General features: G+C 30.1%; 1 protein-coding gene across 1 annotated transcript; it reads right to left on the bottom strand.

Moving 5' to 3' along the window:
* Positions 1-1,900: 1,900 nt before the first annotated feature.
* On the bottom strand, positions 1,901-9,964 carry LOC130805401 (short-chain dehydrogenase TIC 32, chloroplastic-like). Its single transcript, XM_057670172.1, has 8 exons — positions 9,693-9,964; positions 7,537-7,768; positions 6,829-6,908; positions 6,065-6,218; positions 5,161-5,248; positions 4,436-4,523; positions 4,302-4,345; positions 1,901-2,071 (listed from the first exon to the last, which is right to left on the bottom strand). Exons 1-8 carry the CDS (start codon positions 9,808-9,810, stop codon positions 1,901-1,903), a joined length of 975 nt encoding a protein of 324 aa, XP_057526155.1. The 5' UTR covers positions 9,811-9,964.
* Between the last annotated feature and the right edge of the window lie 9,861 nt (positions 9,965-19,825).

The following is a 19,825-nucleotide window of genomic DNA, read 5'->3' as shown; positions in this document are numbered from 1 at the left end:
ATAAATTTAGAGCAAAGATTGAATTATTATAAAATAAAAGGTTATTCTGATAATAAATTAAGAACAAAGGTTGAATTATTAAAAAATAATTTAAAGTTGGAATTATTCATAGCAAATGGATTAAAGGTTAGATTATTAATATTAATTTTTTAAAAAAAATTTGAATATTTTTTAATTAGTGACTGTTAGCTGGAGATATTTACCGAAAAGATTATTTAACTCGAGCAACTAAAAAGCCTGAAATTCATTGATAAGTGACAGGTTAAAGCCAAATGATTAAGAAAATAGTTGGCAAAAAATATTATTGATCGTTCACTATTTATTAAAAAAAACATAGCTAAAAGCCAAAGTCAATGATAAAAGCTATTATGAGTAATATTTTGATTTTGACTAAAACTAATTTTGTAATTGATTTAAAAGTCATTCATTAAAGATTTTTTTATTTTTTGACTCATCGAAAAGTTAAAAGTCAAAAGTCATTTAACAAAACCAATAAAAAACTAATTGTCAAACATCTTTTTATCTTTTATGTTTGTTTATGAATTTTTACTATTTATAAATATTTTAATATGGATGTATTTATAGAGGAAAAAAATATTAATATATATAATTAAATTTATTATTATGGTTTAAGTAATTTGAATTGGGCTAACAAGTCACAAGACTTAAAGAAGGGTAGGTCTACTCATAATTTACCAATGAAAAAACTAGAGGTGTTCATTCGGGTGATCGGGTCGGTTTCAGACGGGTTTCATTCGATTCGGTTGTATTTTGGATCGGTTATATTTCGAATGCGTGTTACAACGGGTCATACTCGAGTCGGGTCAGTTAGTCACGGTTCGATCGAGTCAGTATCAGATTAAGTTGTTAGTTATTTTTTAATTGATGATAAGGTTCCCTTTACTTAAAGCAAAATAGTTAAAATGCAAATCAATTAGTGATCATTATTACATTGTTACTTTTATTTGTTTGACCGAAAATTAAAATTATAAAGTTCTATCAATTTTCATCTAATTCGATCAAAAGTAGTTAAATAAACATTGATCATTGATTATTAACTCTAAATATATGAAACTATGTATTTATAAAATTTATTTTATTAAAATATTTATCACTTTATTAGAATAACTAATAAGATAATTGAATATGAGTCGATCATATTTCTATATAAAAATTTGGTTCAGGTTTACAATAGTTCGATCTAAACTTCGTTCGGGTTAGGTCGGTTTTTAGCCGAATCGATTTCGGTTTCGAGCATGATTCGGGTCGGATATGACTCGGGTCGGTCATTATTAGGTTCGGGTAATCTCGGTTAACAGTTATGTGCCGGTTACAAAAATCGGTTACGGCTCAGGTTCAGTTTTTCCATTTTCGGTTGTCAACCGGTTCGGGTAATGTCGGTTCGATAAACCTAAAAAATGAACACATTTTCGGGTCAGTTTACTTTTGGTTTCGGTTCGGGTTTTCGGGTCGGGTCGGGTCAGTTTTGAACAGCTCTAGAAAAAACATAAAGAATTATACTAGGATTTTTTTTTCACCCTCCGTATGATCGTAGATTAGTAAGAGTAAAGTAAACTATTGACTAGAGCCTTTAATTTTAAAGGTCCAAAAATTTGATTTTATATACAAGATTAATATTAATTTGAATTAAATTCAAATATAATTTACATTTTATTGTAATGAATATGGATTATTTATAGTACTTCTATTATATTAGAAAAATAAGTTGTTTTTTCATTTCTATGTATATCAAACTCAATTTGAACGTTTGATTAATTCATTCATAGTGATAATGAAATCACATCTCTATCATTATTATTTATCAATAACACATTGCATTCATAATAGAATTATTAATTATAAGTTTTTTTTTGTTTAACAATATAAAAATTAATTACAATTAATGAGCGTGATTAGTGATCAAATCCATGGTATAATCCCACAATTTTTGTGCCAAAACGACATCTTGTGTTTGCTTAGAAGGTTTAGCTAAATTAGAGTTACTGAAATATTTTCCGCTTATGCCCTTCACTTCTGGATTTAAAGCTACATAACATGTTGTTGCTGCTCCCTGCAATCAAATTCACCATATATCAACACTAATTACAAAATTACTTTCCATATATAGCAAGCAAACTCCCTCTATCACTTTAATTTGCACCTTTTTTAAACAGAGTAAATATTAATTTGTAATTGGTACATCAAGTGGGGTCATTAAATGAGTGAATGTGCAAATTGAATAAATCGGAAAAATAATAAATAATCAAGGGCAAAATTAGAACTTCAGGCGTTGGATTGAATATTTTTATATCCTTATTTGACAGGTAGACCTATTAAATATTGACCTGACTCGATATTGACCTTGAGGCCGACCAAAATTAAATGGGTCACTAGAGTTTGACCCATAGAATTTCTAGTGAATTTTTTGTACTTTAAATCAATATTTTGTAAGACATAAAATATTATTGTATATATTTCTTTTGGAAAAAATATAATGATATAACATAATTTTTTATAACCTTTAAGGCTTTAACCATTGAGTTGATCCAAACTCAACCTGACCCGTATATTATTTGATTCAAAAATGATTTGGCTAGAAACCTTAACTTGAAACTTGCGCATATGTCGTTTTGACAGGTATAGTGATCCATTGGAAATTATCAGGATTTTAGGGTTTTTGAACAGTTTCATTACATCAACAATGACATCAATAAATAATATTACTTAAATTTCGAGTTAAAATAATTCATGGTTCAGATATTCCATATGTTATATTTTGATATCTAAATACATGCTGTGATTGACCTTTTCATTATGGTTGCTTTTTTGGAAAACTAGTATAAAAAAACTAGTATAATATCATGTGCAATACATGTATTGTGACTATAACGATATATAAATAAAAATTTTAAAGATATGTAATATTCAAATTAATTTAATCATTTGTTTTTATTAAATTGTATGATATAATTTAAAAAGTTTAGTTTTAATATTCAAATTAAATTAACCAATTGTTTTCTACGTTAGGTAAATTTTAATAAATGTATAATTCATATTATTTTTAACCTTATTTATATTATTATATGCAAGAAAATTTCTAATTAATTAGTTTTATAAAAATATTCAAATTATTTAGTTTATAAAGATAGAAAATTTACGGTATATAGTAAATTTAAATTAATAATTTATCCAATATAACTCAATCTAAGCCATAATCATTCAATTTATTCTATTTTTAAAAATGATAGATTACTCAATTTAATTAATCATTAAAATAACTAAAAATGGCAGGTTAATTAATTTTACTTGTCACGTAAGCCAACATCAACCAATAAAATAAAATTTTCCAACTTTTAGAGCTTTATAAGAATGACACGTAGAAGTTTACATTCATTTTATTAGATTATTTGGGCTCGAGCCTACTTAGATTATGACCTGACCACATCTTTGATTAATAATCTTTTTAATATTAAATAATGTAATAACTGTTAAATTAGGCTGGACTTATTGTGAATGCCAGCATATTACCGGGGGAACACAAGTGCACACACTTCATAAGCCAAGGAGATACATACCATCCCAAAATCATATGGCAATGGGAAGAAGGTCTCTAATAGCTTATAAAGCGTGCACACCATTTTCAATTTATCGATGTGGGATAACTCATCCCAACACCCCCCTCACATGCGAACCCCCGTCAAGTTCGCATGTGGGAGTAATCAATTAGGGTAGGAACGCCATTCTTTTCGAACCTACCATTTTTAAATTGTTGATCGAACCATCGGCTCGGATACCATGTTAAATTAGGCTGGACTTATTGTGAATGCCAGCATATGAACGGGGGGAAACAAGTGCACACACTTCATAAGCCAAGGAGATATATACCATCCCAAAAAGCTTTTGGTTGAGTTGGTTCTTTGACATGGTATCAGAGCCAGTATGACAAAAGGTCACGGGTTCGAATCTCAACCACCCCTCATTCAAAGTGGAATATTGAGCACCATGTATGAGGAGAACATGTTTTGCTCTCGTGTGAGGGGGCGTGTTAAAATATATAACATATCTTGGGGCCTCAACCATCAGCTTAAGCTTTTGGTTGAGTTGGTTCTTTGACAATAACATGTAGCATAATGAAAATGGTAGTTGATTTAATTTTGTATACAAGCATACATGAATATTCAAGTCAATCTTATGGTGATATTCTGAATTTCCTCTTACTAGGCTTGATTCTATAAATCAATGAAAATAAATGCTTTAATAAAATTGCTAAAAGTTCAAGTATTTGTTTGAAGACAACTTACTTGTGGTAGTTCTTTGATGTAGGGTTTGAGAATTATACCAAGAGCTGTTACATTTAAGAGAAAATAATGCATTTATTAACCTTTAATTAAAACCAAATTAGACTTTAATTATAAACATAAATAATTAAGCATACCATCAAGAAAAATATTAAGCTTGATGATGTTTGTATTCTTTACAAATCCAGGATCAACAGAGTTGGCAATAATTTCAATCCCATCATTCTGATCAACATAAAGAAATAATAACTGTAATTAGTATGATGATTTACTAATGCCTAATTGAACTTATTTGATGCCTACTTATGCCTAATTGATCATGTACCATATTTATGTAATTAAAAAATTAAATGATTCATCAAAAGTAAAAGTAATAATTATGGGTTTAATGGTTGAGATTTCTCTTTCATCCTAGTAACAGAAATTTGATTCTCACCACATAATTAAAAGATTAATTCTCTTTCTTTCTTACCTGTAGATCGTAGAAATTCTCTAATCTATTCGAATCAAGAAAAATAGAATGAAAAATAGTTTTTTAATTTTGAAAGTCCATCAATCACATATACATTTTTTAATCTTAGCTGTAGTCTTATACTTATGTACTCTCCTTCAAATATTTCTCTAATTGAAAAAATAAGTTTTATTTTGTAAATATGTTTTAATTTAGTAAAAAATAGTTCCGTTTAATAAAAATGAATACAAGATAAGATTAGTTCAGTAAAAATAAGATGATAAAAAAGAACCCGCTTACACATTTTGATTAACTGTACTAAAAATATTTTCACAATTTTTTTTTTAATTTGTTACAATAATAAATTAGGACCTTTAATTTTTTTAGAAGATCCAAATTAAAATACGTTACCTTAAGCTGTTTTGCAAGCTCATTAGCATGCAAAATAATAGCGAGCTTAGATTGACAATACGCAGAAAATCTGGAATATTTAGAGTACCTGCATATTTACTAATTTATTAATTAATATTAATATAGCTAAGTTTAAAAAAATGCAATATAAGTAAAACCCGACTATAAATACATACTAATTTATTTAAATATAATTAAGGAGCTAAAAGTTAATTGATATAATTAATTAATGCAGGTATATAGCCTTTATGGCTATAAATGGTAGAGAAAGTTTGTAAACAAATTGTTATAAAAGACGATCTTTCTGAGGACTCATTACATATATGGGCTGAATATAGCAATTAATACATCTTAAAGAGAAAATAAAAATGTGAAATTTATGTTTTGAGGTCACAAGAATAGCTGAAGTTTGTATGGACTTGATCCATACTATTTTAGAGTGTACCAATTTTAAAAAATATTAAAATATTAAGTATTTTGCTTGACAATAAAATTAAGTACAATCATTAAAAAAATATTTGCTAACATTAGATAAAAAAATAAATAGCTCTACGTATATTGAGATAAAAAAATAAATAAAACATCATCCCAGCCCATTCTTTATTTCAATCTCGCTATTATGTATTAAAAAACACAAATTTTTGTATGAAATGATATATTATTAGATTAGATGTGCTTTATAAATGAGTTAAATAACTCAATTATTAATATACAAATTATTAGCATATAATATAGGCTTTTTAAATTAAATTTGTATCATCGACAGACGCCCTCTCCTAAAAATATCCAAAAAAATTATTACCATAACATTGACAATATCACTACATGACATTTATTGATTAATTTAATAATCACTTAAAATAATCATAGGATTTTGATAGAATCAATTAGTTGTTAGAATTACCCGGATGGATTTCTAAGTTTATCAAAAGAAATTCCTTCACGAGGTGTGTATTTATGAGCTGACGATGTTACATTCACAATCCTCCCCTCTTTACCACTTTGTAATGCCGTGTTTTTCATTGTGTCTAATAATAGATGTGTTAGAAGAAAATGACCTGCCAAATGGATAAAAATTTAGGTTAATAAATAATATCTCATTTAAGACGGTTTTGTGACTAGTGGCGAAATTTTTAGATGAAAAATCGAGTAAGATAAAAGTAAAAAATAAGGAAAACATAAACTTTACAAAAATGAAAATTATTATTATACTTAATCTGTTCCATCATACTTGCTACATACCACTTTTTATGCAATTTAATATGTAATTTTGATCACTTAAAAGTTATAAAAAAAATGATATAATGAAAGTATGCGATTAAACGATTCAAATAAGACTTCACTTGACTATATTTCTTCTAACACATTAGCAGCAATATATAAGAATGCTTGAAAGATAAATAGTACCATTATGTCTAATGTAACAAGTATTTCAAAATGGAGAAAATATAATATTTAAAGGTGTTATTATATAAATGTTACATGCGAGCAAAAAAGTTTATGGAGCCAACATCCCCTCCGGTCCTAACTAAGTATTGCCATTATTTTGTTTAAATTTAAGCTAATCAAATAGTCTAATTTATATTAACGATTAAATTTATGATATAAGACTGCATAAAATAATAGATCATCGGAGTATTTTATATTTAATTGTTTTGATTTACTCACCCAAGTAATTTGTGGCAAAATGCATTTCTATGTTGTCTTTAGAGAGAATAAATGGAGGGGAAAGCACACCTGCATTGTTACTAAGAAAGTATGAAATTAAATTGATGCAAAATATTATAAGTAGAACGTACTTCTATTCAAAACAAAATACTTATATTAAGAATTATAAGTTAATGTAATGATTAAAGTGATTTATTTCATCCTTATAATGTTAGATTAAGTTTCATCACCTATATAAAGAATTACTTCATAATATCAAGGAACAAAATCAACTAAAAACTTAAATTAATGGTTGAAACTCATGATATATTATATACTTTCACACGCTCTATGCAAAAATCCTTAGAGGTAGAAATGTGAATGCAGCACATATCCTCCTCATATCCGGTGCTAAATATACCACTTTATAAAATGAGGAGTGGTTAAGATTTGAACACGTGATCTCTTGTCACGTTAGCTTCTAATACGATGTAAAGGAACCAACTCAACCAAAAGCTTAAACTTATGGTTGACTCTCAGAATATATTATATACTCTAACACATAACAATAACCTATTTTAACAGGCCTAATATTAGCATTAGATGATTCGATCATTTGATCCTCTTTGTGTGACAAAATAAGCTAAAATAGTCTAATAAGCTATTTTACCAAATATCCAGCCTAATAATTTAAAAAAAAAAAAACTCAAGAATAAATGATATAATTACATTAGAATGTTGAGGAAAAGATGAGAGGACTTGTAATTCGATGCAAAGTTTTTAACAGAAGCCATTGAACTCAAATCCAACTCCATTAAATGAAGGTTAGCAGATGGAATTTCATCAAGAATTTTAGCCCTAATTAAATTTCCTGCAACAATATTTATATCCGCCATGATAACTTCAACACCACGCAACGCAAGAACTCGTGTTACTTCAGCACCCATTCCACTTGATGCTCCTGCAAATTATAGTTTTAGTAAAAGAGGAGTTTTATTTCCGATTAATTTTTCTTTAATTTATGAGACTTTTTGAGGGATTATTATTAGAAATTCACAAGAACTGACGTAATATATTTTTAGTGGGATATATTAAATAAATAATGATATTTAATTTAAATTTATTACTTTAAATTTCTAATGGTACATTTTAGTGACATTTATTAAACCTTTAGTAGCATAATAAAAAATCGTACTAAAATTTTTAGTGTCATTGAATCTAACAATATTTCTCATAAATATCACTATAGACTACGATAACAATTATATATGTTTTTAACTGTAAAATTTAATGTCACTAAATCACTTTATAGTGAAATTCAAAGTAAAAATTAATAATTATGATACTAAAAATATAAATTAGTGAACTATTTTTTAATGTGACTAAATAAAAATAAATTTTATGTAACGTGTACCAAATACATGAACAAATTTGGTGTGGTGGGCGTGACATTTTGACTTTTTTTTTTTTTCATTGATTTAACTTTTCAGTTAATCAAATAAAAAAATATTTGGTCAAAAACCTTAAAATCAACTAATCAACTGTTTAATTGCTCGTTAAATCAAAATAAAAAAAGTTAATCATAATAGTTTTTTTTATTGGTTATTAAGTTTTGACATATACTATTTCTATAATAAACAACCTACATCCAACAAATACCCCCTATCCACATGACATAACACCTCTTTTCTAGGGTGGGCGTGGTGGCCATGGTGGGAATTGACTCGATCTTGCAGGGGAAGTTACGGTGGGGTGGTGGAAGGGGAGGAAGGCTAGGAGCCAGGAGGGTGGCACTAGTGGGAGAGGGATTTTGGCTTTTTTTTAATATTTTCTTTTCTTTTCTTTTAAGACGACAACATGTTTAAGGTAATTTCGGATATTTGAGAAAAGCATCCATTTGAATTGGTAGTATTATTTAGAGAAATCGAAAAATATTGGATTACACATTTTTTCCAATTTTTGATAAGCATTTCTAAAAGTAATGCCGTTGTACTCTAAACAAGGTCGTATCAAGAAATCAACTCAACTAAAAACTTAAGTCAGTGATTGGGCTCTAGGATATGTTATATATTCTAACACACCCCTCGCACGAGAGCCCTTTGGGCTAAAAGTGTGGATGCAGCACAACCTCTCTTCAACTTGGCGTTAAATATCTTTATTTAAATAAGGAGTAGTTGAGATTCGAACCTGTGACCTTTTGTCATAATGGCTCTGATATCATGTAAATTTTTAAGAGAGTTTAGAGATATGTTTAAAATGATTGTTGATATTAATCACAACATTACATTGTAGTCATACTAAAAACAGTGGCGGATCTAAAACTCAAACATAGTAATAGCACAATCATGACAAAAAAATTCAATTAAAAATTTTAATGAATCATAGATATATATATTAAAAATTAATGTTTTTAATTCAACCCTAAAAAAATATTTTATAATCTATTTCGACGAGTTTCATATCGAGACATTAATTTTCCAAATTACAAATTAATAATAATAGTAAGATAAAAATTACATAGAAAGTGTGTAGCTCAACTGGTCATGATTGTCTCATAAACGCTTCAATGCAAAAGGTTTTAGGTTCAAATCTTAAAATTTTAACAAAATTTCAGTACCCTCACGTGCGGGCGTAGTTGGATCCTATCTTGACTAGAAAAGGAATATGATCTAAAATTATATTAGTAAATAAAATAATATAAATACTAAAAATAAAAATTACATGTAATATTATCTATAATAGTTACAACATAAAACAATTATATTCTCAAGATAATCATCATAGATATGTTGAGATTAAAATGGTACAGGATATATACTTTATTAAACATTTTTGTAGACTACACAGTACACAAAGACAATCATTAATAATGAGTTGAATTAAACCTGTAACAATGGCGGTGAGGCCGGTACCGTTTACTCCATGGGTAACTTCCTCTGCCGTAGAAGACCATGAAAACGAGCTACTACTACTACTTGCTTTTTTGCTTCCAAAAAACCACATTTTTGAATTAGATAATTTTCAGTATTTAGAGCTGTAAATACAATTTTAAAATTATTTTACGGTGAAATTTTCTTAAATGAGAATTCGAGTACAAATTTTAAATTTAAAGTGAATATAATCTAAAAAGTTCATTTTGAATGTTTTTAAATTTGTTTCGGGCTGGGAATATATAAGAAATTAAAACCACCTACTTGCGCGCTTTGCATGTTTGATTAGTGAGAGGAACCTCTACGTTTCTCTTTCATCATTTCGATATTTACACTCCCTAATAAATTTGACAATTATTACTATTTATTTATTAATTTTAATTGAAAAAGTTATTCAGAATAATCTCATTTATTGTCCATTTGCTATGAATAATCTCTACTATTGATTATTTGTTATGAATAATCTCTACTATTGATTATTTTTAAATAATTCAATCTTTGTAGACACCTACGAGCCGTTACACTCACTTTTTCTTCGCTCTTATGCTTCTTCATTGGTCTTGCCTTACTCCTCTTTGGTGGTAGGTATCTATAATACCCAATTAAAATGTGGAAAGAGATGTTGCAGCAAATAATATACAAAGGTTTACTTAAGAATAATCAATAGTAGGAATTATTCACAGCAGATGGACAATAGGTGGAATTATTCTAGACAATTTTTTCTTTTTTAATTTGTGATTAATTCTTGTTTTATAAGTTAAAAAATACTTTCTTCGTTCTTTTTTACTTGTACACCATAGTTTACTTCAGTACTATTTATCAAGTAAATTAATTTTCATATTGTCGGTATTCTATAAGTTACTCCTAAAACATAATCATATGAGATTTTGTTTGAATCGAGATTAATTAATTTATGATTTTCATTAGTTTTTGATATACATAACTAGAGATACTAAGTATTGAATTTATACATTTAGGAGTGTGAAAAAAGCAAATGGTGCAAGTAAACAAGAACAGAGTAGATATAGTTAAGTAGAATATTATTTAATTCGTCTCAAGCAAACATTATTAATATCAAATTTTTATTATACATAATTAGAAATATTAAGAATTGAACTAGTATATAGAACTGCGTGAAAAATCAAATATTGCATGTATTTTAGAACGTATAAAGTATAAAATTTTAAATCTCAAATCTTTTATTATTTTCTCCAAACAATTAATCTTGTTATTTTCCATATATTGAAACCTGTGACTATGAGATCATCTCATCACGAGACGTGCTTATATAATTAATCTATATTTTTACTGGATACTTTAAGGTTATTAGTGGGCATTCTAAGATTCTAAAAAATAATCACCTTAAAACTGCGAGTAATCACTTTAAAATTGTAAATTATCCTTTAAAACAGTAAGTGTCAATAAATTAATCCAACAAAAATAATATCGTCATTAGAACATTTCATTAGAAAATTTTGTGAATTTCCTTTAGAAAATATTGAGAATTCAAAATAAAAAAAATTTAAATGAAGTATGTTGAATTAGGTTACATATAAATATAGGTAGGGGCCACATATTTATTATCAACATGGCTTCTTCGCTATGCAGTATTAGTGTGAGGCTAACTTCACGACTCTCCCTGTCGATCCATCAGGCAAAATAAATTTTGTGTCGTCATAAACTTTTTCTTTACCAAATTAATAGCAAAGAAACAACCCATCATAATTTAATAAATTTATTTGTCGAAGCAACTCATAATGAAATTAATTAAGTCCCTTTTAATGAGTAGGAAAATACTAAAATAGCAAGACATGTATAAAATACTAGTATGTCCATTTTAGTTTAATTTTTTCTACACTTATTTTTTAAAATACTCTCATAAATTTAACATTAATTATTCAACTTATATACAAAAAAATCCACGTAAGAGAAGAGTTGACTAGTATATATTGCTTCATATTTTCCAAATAAACTTTTAATCTTTAGCTTTGCCCCTGCTCAAATCATAAGTTATTCAAAAAATGTGTTACAACATGGATAATCAAGCTATCAACTAGTCTAATTTAGAAAAAATATTTTTCCGTTCCTTTGAATTTGCTATTAAAAGTGACATACATATTGTTAGAGAAAATATTATTTTTATTAGTAAACTCAAAGACACAAGAAAGTGACTTGTATAAAATCAATAGGAATAATTACCAAAATAAAGCTCATAGTTATAAGTGCAAAAATAATCTAAATTATAAATAACAAGAAAATTCTTATTTTAAAATTGTCTCATTGAAATATAATTTCTCATAAAAGTAGCAAGATTTTATTTTACACAAATTCACTAATGGGAGCGCCATACCTGTGTGATCTTCAGTTCAACTAAATAATTATTTTTACTTACTAACTCTAAGCCTCAAACAACTATTCCAAGACTTAAGTTTATTTATTGACAAATAATTACGTTGCTACTCCAAGGTTTAAAGTCGATATTCCAAGCTCCAACCTTGTTGTAAAATTTAAAGTTGTCAATTTCAAAACTTAAAACTTCTATTTGAAGGTCTAAAAAACTTATTCCAAATTTAAATAATGACAACTCAAAAAATTATTTTTATTACAAAATCAAAATTTTTCTCTAAAATTTTCTCACTACGAACATAAGGGACATTACTTTAAAGTTTAAAGGCCTACTGATAAAATCAAAAGTATAGCCCAGCCCAAATTATGGATGGGCATGAGGTATGAAAATTTGGAAAAAATAAGATAACTTAACAACTTTATTCAAAAAATAAGCTTCGTGTAAATTTTATTCCCAAAATAAACGTCCTTGCCTCCGAAGCTAGACTTGGTGTATACTCACACTTACTAACAGCGAGTATAATGAAATGGTCAAAATTTTAGTCAAAGTTTATTTCACTGTTACTAACAGCGACCTATTGTTTGATTGGTCAACTGGTCAAGTCGCTGTTAGTAACAGCGACATATCCCTTGACCTGATTTGACTTTTGTTGATCTTTTTGTATGATTTAAACTACTGTTGTAAAATTGAAAAATAGCCGTTATGAAGTTGAAAATAGCCGTTGTTATTATCTTCTATAAATAACTCCATCATCTCCCTACTTTATTGTATCCAAACTCCATCATTCTTGTTCTAGTTAATTGATTTTGAAGGTAACATAAAGTATTATGTTAGTATTATTCTCAATTTATAAATTTTAATATTATTTTTGAATGTTTACTTATGTTACTATATCATATGTGTTCCGTAGATGTCACATGAGCATTCTATTGAAGTCCGTGATTGTGGTTATGAAGTTGAGATTAATACAGATTGGAGCGACGTCGATCCTGTCCGTGATTTTGTTGCTTGTCCTTTCTACTTGGATGAAGGATTCGGATGCACGTACTTTAGGTGGGTTGTTCCGAAAGGTACCAAATCGCTTGAAAAAGAAAAACAAGAGCTTAAAGATGAGGTATTGAATCTCAAGAGACAAATAGATGATATGGAACATAGGAAAGAAGAGACAGAATGAATTATGAAAAAGTTGAAGAAGCAATATTAGTTAACGGCGGTGGTTTAACTTAACGAATGAACTACGTAATTTGATATGAATTCGTTGAACATGAATGAAATTGTGTTGAATTTTCGAGAGCATTTTCCCTATTTGAATATGATTGTTTGTTTGTATTTGATTAAATTCATACTGCATTCTTGGTGGAATGATTCATTGCCGAAAACTCTGAGTACTTAACATCATTTCATTCATAATAAACGTGTGATAATACGATAAAAATATATACATCTACATATATATTACAAATTATACACAAAAGTCCAAATGTTACAAATATTGAATATGTACAAATGTTCAATATATACAAAATGTCATTAATGTTCAATATATACAAACAGTATACTAATGCTAATCCTCCTCCTGTACCCTGTCTAACTGTGACGGTTTACGACGCTTCCTACGATAGTAAGAGGCCATCGCATGACGCTCGGGTAGGGGAGGTGATTGATACTGTGATGATCTAGCACCCTATGAGGACCCGACACCATAGTCAGGGCACGTTAAGTCTACCTCTTCAAGATGAACGTCGACATGATGAGGAGATGACCCCTGCTCGTCCATAGTGGTGTCGGGCATAGCGACTTCTGGAATGAAGTGCTGAAACTGTGTCCCTAGAAGTATGCCTTGGCAATCTCCCGTACAGGCTCCTCTTAGGTGGAGCTGATGACAGATGCAATGCCCTGTGCCTGCATTAAGACTGAAGAATTAATGAAATGTATAACATGTAAGTTCTATGGATAATAATAAACGTTGAAGAATACTTACAAAGTGTGTCATCGTCGGTGCTACGGGAGCATACTGGGATGCCGCGATGATACCTCGTGGTGTCATCCATCGACGAGTGATGGAGAGGAACCACGACATGTAATCCGCCGAAGTAGGTTCGCCTACAACCTCGATCGGCGCACCTTGGGCTAACAGCTCCAGCCTGTGATCCCAACGATGTGATGGAGATCCTCCACTGTGTCACAAGGCGGCGGGATGCCCTGTACCATCCCAAATTGGCGCAGTACGCGCTCAGGGAGATGCACTTCAACTATGTTGAAGCATATCAAAGGTACAGAGGCTCTCCACGCCCCTGACAAGATCCCTGAATGCTGAGGCAATGCAGCGTATGCCTCAGCGGGGTAAGGGTCCTATCGAAACTACACGTGAAAATGTAATTAATATATTACGCAATATGATAGTTACAAGAAAAGTTGTAGTGAAGTTTTTACCTAGTTAGCTTGAAGTAGATCGAGTTGATCGCGGTAGAACCCCACGCCCGATCCTGTGTGGGTCCTTGTACGTCTATCAAAGGACCACCGCGATCCATACGACACATGTGCGGGTGGAAGAATTGGTGGCGCGAATGCACCACGTCCCACAATCCTCATCGGTTGCCCAATGAGAATGTGTTCCCAGGCCCAAAGTTATGAATTACAGATATTAGTAAGTAAACGACTCTCAAAAACAAATTAAGAGAAAAGCGTTAACATGTAAAGTTATTATTACTTGGAGAATAATCAGGAGCCTAGCGATCTCCTTCACGTTCTTCCATGAAGCTTCACACAGTCTTCTGTACAGATAAGTTAGGGCTGCGGAACCCCAGCTGTAACTGGAGATGACCTCCCATGGCGCATCAAGCAATGTCAAGTACAAAAGCTGTACCATGTTGCCAGTCTTGTCGGAGAACAAGACAGCACCAATCAGATATAAGAGATACGTAGAGTATCTCTCAACGGTAGCCTCATCAACACCTTAAAGGAGGTGCGAGAAGTTCTGCGCAAGCCATGTTACGCACAATCCACTCCCTTTGGCTACCTCTGGGGGAGGTCGGACTCCTAATAACCTATGGACTTTACCTTGCCAACTTTTGAGTTGGCATCCAACGGTGCAGACGGCATGTCCCTCGATGGGAAGCCGTGTAAACATAGCTACGTCAAGTAAAGTGATAGTAGCCTCACTTAGAGGTAGGTGGAAGGTATGTGTCTCTTGGCGCCACCGCTCGACTAAAGCCATGACTAGTGCCCGATCGACTCTCCCATAAGCGATGAGGTGGAAGTCGTACAACCTCACTCGCTGAAGGTAGGGGATGATCCGTGCGTCAATCTCCCACGGAGCAGAGTCGGGATGCCTGGTGTCTCTGGTCTCTACTTTGGACACCTAAACGCAAAGATTATATTAGCATAAAGTTAAAGTATAAAGGCATGTACATTCAAAATACTAAGTTGACTAACCTGGACATCCCATAGTACACTGCTCCTGTGATCCGCCTGCATTGTCAGCACACTAGGGTCTCGAGGGCCTGGAGCTGCTGGACTCATCTCTACAGTAATTCAACAATAACTTAGTTACTGTAATTAGAAGGAGAAGAGGATGATGGCATAATGGGATTTTGGGTTTCTCGGGTAGAGAAGGGCGTATGAGAAGGAGCAAAAGAAGTTACATTTAAGAATGCATTTGTTTCTACAACATTGACATCTTGATTCCCTAGGGGTACCTCTTCTACATATAACTCTAAAAAAGGAATAGAGATAGACTTTGAATACTCCCACATTGCATCTATAGCCTCCTCATCCTCAACCGGAAGAGCTAACAATTCTCCACTCATATTGTATTTAAAACTTACATTAACAGTACTTTTTGTAGTGTCAATGTCAATCTTAGAGCATATAAAATGTTTGAATTCATTCAAGTCCATGTTTGAGTTGCATGCAAACAATTTACGTCTTCCCTCAACATACTTAACATTGCTACTACTTGATCGAATTGAACCATTCCAAAAACATACAACAGTCACACGAAATGAAGCCATTTCTACAAAAATATGTACAAAATCAACATCACCATCAAGTTTATAAATATACACATATATATATAACAAGATTGATTAAATTTAGGTTTTAAATTCAAACATTCTCTAAATTAAACTCAAATTTAGGGTTTGCATTCAAACATTCTTTATATTCAACTCAAACATCTTCTACATTAAATTCATGAACAAACAACCTCATTATGAAGATCATGGCAAATAACAAGTACATTTGACATATTCATAGAGTTTAAATGAAAATGACCAATATAAATGACATACATTTTAAAATCAACAACAAATAAAAAATTTATAATAAAAATGTACCTTAATAAGCTGTAGATCAACAAGAAGTAGTAAATTGCAAGTTTATGAACTTGCATTTATGTGAAAGTTGATGAGGAATTTATGAACCCTAATTTTCGAAAAAGAAAAAAACACAAAAAAATAGTACCTTAAGTGAATGTAGGAAGATGACAGAACTAATTAGTAGTAGAAACTTGAAATTTGATGAGATTAATTGAAGGATTGAAGTTGATTTTAATGGTGGAAAGTAGAGGGAGATTTCGTGGGTTGTTTCGCTGATACAAAATCGGGTGAAATGATGAAGGAGGAAGAAGGCTGCTGAATTTAGAAACGTGTTAGATCGCTGTTACTAACAGCGACTTGACCAGTTGATCAGTCAAACAATAGGTCGCTATTAGTAACAGCGAAATAAACTTTGACTAAAATTTTGACCATTTCATTATACTCGCTGTTAGTAAATGCGAGTATACACTAAGCCTAGCTTCGGAGGCTTGGACGCTTATTGTGGAAATAAAGTTTGAACGAAGCTTATTTTTTTAATAAAGTTGTTAAATTATCTTAATTTTTTCAAATTTTCCATGAGGTATTCAAATAAAGCTTCTAGGCAAGTTCGTATGATAATGTCCCGTGTTTGGCAATTGACTGTTGGTGTCGGTTGTTGACTATTGGCTGTTTTTTTGGTTTTTAAACTAGTTGAAAAAGCCAACAATTTATAGAGATATTCGGTAAATTTAAGTGTTAGTTTTTGGTTGTTTATTAAGAAAAAGTGGGTCAACGAGCAGGGGTGGAGCAAAAAATGACAAATTCTATGAAGGTCCTGTGCAATTTTAAAAATAATGATATTTTTCTAACAATTTTGTATGTTTAAACACCCAACATATACTAAGTAACTTAATATTGAGGCCCCTAATTTTTCGGGGCCCTGTGCGGTTGAACTTGTTGAACATGCTCAAAATCTCCCATGCAACGAACCAAAAGCCAACAAAAAAAGCTATATTGAGTAGCTTTTTATTTTAGCTTAAAAGTTAGCTTTTCAACTGGTTTAAAGTTATTTACCAACACTTTTTATTGATGTTTGACCAACCTATAAGTCAAAATCCATAAGTCAACCAAAAAGTCAATATAAAAGCTACGTACCAAACACGAGGGATTTAGGGGGAAAGGAAATAGACAAATTTATAGGGAGATTGTTTCCTTTATTTGAATAACATTTTTAAACAGAAAGACATTTAAAAGGAAGGGAAAAAAAAGGGAATAATGGACCTAATATTATTAATAATCAAATCTTTCCTAGATGGAAAAACATTTGAAAGGAAATTAAACTTGTTAGGTAGAATAATTGTTAAATACTACTTCCTCTTCCTCTGTTCTGATTTTGTTACTATATTTCTCTTGGCACAGGAATTAAGAAGAAAAAACATATCTTTTAAAAGTCTATTTTACCCTTTATTTTAGTTCTGATTTAAAGAGGAAAAGAAAATGAAAATACCAACAAATAAGAACCAATTTACACCATCATTATACATCAACAAAACAGTAACTTCAACCATCTACCATAAATCAAAACCAAGTGTAAATCTGAACAATCAACCATTAACTAAGTGAACAATAACTATACACTCTAAATATACCAGATTTAGAACAAAACATTAACTTAAAAAATTCTAAATAACTCTAAATCAAAAAATTCAGATCTCAAATTGGTTTGAAAATAAGTTTCATGGCAATCAAAAAACCCAGATCTCATTTGGGTTTTGTAAACCCATAAGATGATGGAGGTTTCCAAGCAAAGAAGAGAGTAATAGTAAGTGAGAGAGATAGATGGTTAGGGTGGGTTTTTAAACAAATGATGGATAAAGGTGAATGTTTGAAGGGAATGTGATTTTAAAAGATGATGAATGAGAGTGGGTTTTTATAGGGGGTGATTTTAAAAGATGATTTTAAAGGGGTATGATTTTAGCAAAAGATGGTGCAGATTCATCATAAAAGTACAATGGACGGTGTACATTGCCTTATTTTGGTTGTAATTGAAATCAGAATAAATGGAGAAATAAATATGGAGGGGTTATTAATGTAGTTAGGAATATGTAAAAATTAAAAAAATGGTTGATATAAAATTTAATGAGGTATTGAGTAGGATAAAAATAAGGGTAAAATAGACATTTATATGGTTGTTTTATTGCTAAAAATAGAAATGTAGCAAACAATATAAAATTACCAAAAATGAAAAATATAGCAAGTAATATGAACGGAAGAAGTACTTCATTTTAGAAGATGGTGCTTGGGGAAACTTTATATGCCTTCAACTCTTAGTTTTGTCTCTATTTCATTTTTTGCTTTCTAAATTTATAGTTTTTTTTTGTCATCTATGAATATATTTTAATAACAGAGGTTTTTTAGTCATTAATCTTTCAATACAATTTACAATATAATTACAACATAATAGCGTATTTTCCGGTATCCTATAAAGAGAAATATTTATAAAAAATAGCATAAATAACGAAAAAAAGAAAGTAAAAATGAATAAAAGACGAATATTTATTAGATATTGGCAAAAAAAAGAAATAAAAAAAATAAAAAATAGGGAAATAGAAAAAAACATAAATAAAGGAATCTATATGAAATACTATGGAAGAACAACAATTAATAAACAAAAAAAAAAGCAAAAAAAAAAAAAGGAAAATAAGATGTATTTAGATATTTATATACCGTATTTTCATTTTATTTCTCTTCAATTCCCTCCTTATTCAATGGAAAATTTTATCACTAATTTTACCTTTTCCTCTCCATCCCCTTACTTTTCTTTTCCCTTCTCTCCTAAAACCTTATCCAAACATAGCGCTAAAGTATTTAGTGATGATTTTAATTAAATATCCTATTTGACAATACTCAAATTTTTAAAAAGGTTACTAAATAAGAAAATAAGGAATTTGAATAGAGTATGCTAAAAAGAAAAATGAAACAATTGATTAGAATATGAGAGAGTGTTAAATATTATAATATTTTCGATTTCATTAAATTTTTCACTAAAAACTCTACTCACATTGTTAAATTATCGTCAAAACGAAGTTAAAAGGATGAAAGAAATTTGTTTATACGTACGTTAAAAGTTTTCGAGTAGATTAAAAGGTAAAATTTACCGAGTTGCAATTAGTCCTGCTTTACTGTATGGGATAGAATATTAGCCCGTAAAGAAGACTTTTGAACATAGCATGAAGTTACAAAAATACATATGCTGAGGTGGATGTGCGATTACACAATGATGGATAAAATCAAAAACCATGAGTTTAAAGAGAGCCATGATAGATTGAGATGGTTGGGCATGTGCAAAGAAAAACTTTTGATGCCCCCATAAAGAGGATCGAAAGCATCATAGTGGAGGCAAGAGAGAACGAAAAAAACCTAGGAGAACGTGGGAGGCACAA

The sequence above is a fragment of the Amaranthus tricolor genome, chromosome 2 (assembly GCF_026212465.1).
Source record: "Amaranthus tricolor cultivar Red isolate AtriRed21 chromosome 2, ASM2621246v1, whole genome shotgun sequence".
Taxonomy (NCBI): Eukaryota; Viridiplantae; Streptophyta; class Magnoliopsida; order Caryophyllales; family Amaranthaceae; genus Amaranthus; species Amaranthus tricolor.
The sequence above is the reverse complement of the archived record's forward strand: the minus strand, read 5'-3'. Positions and strand labels throughout refer to the sequence as shown.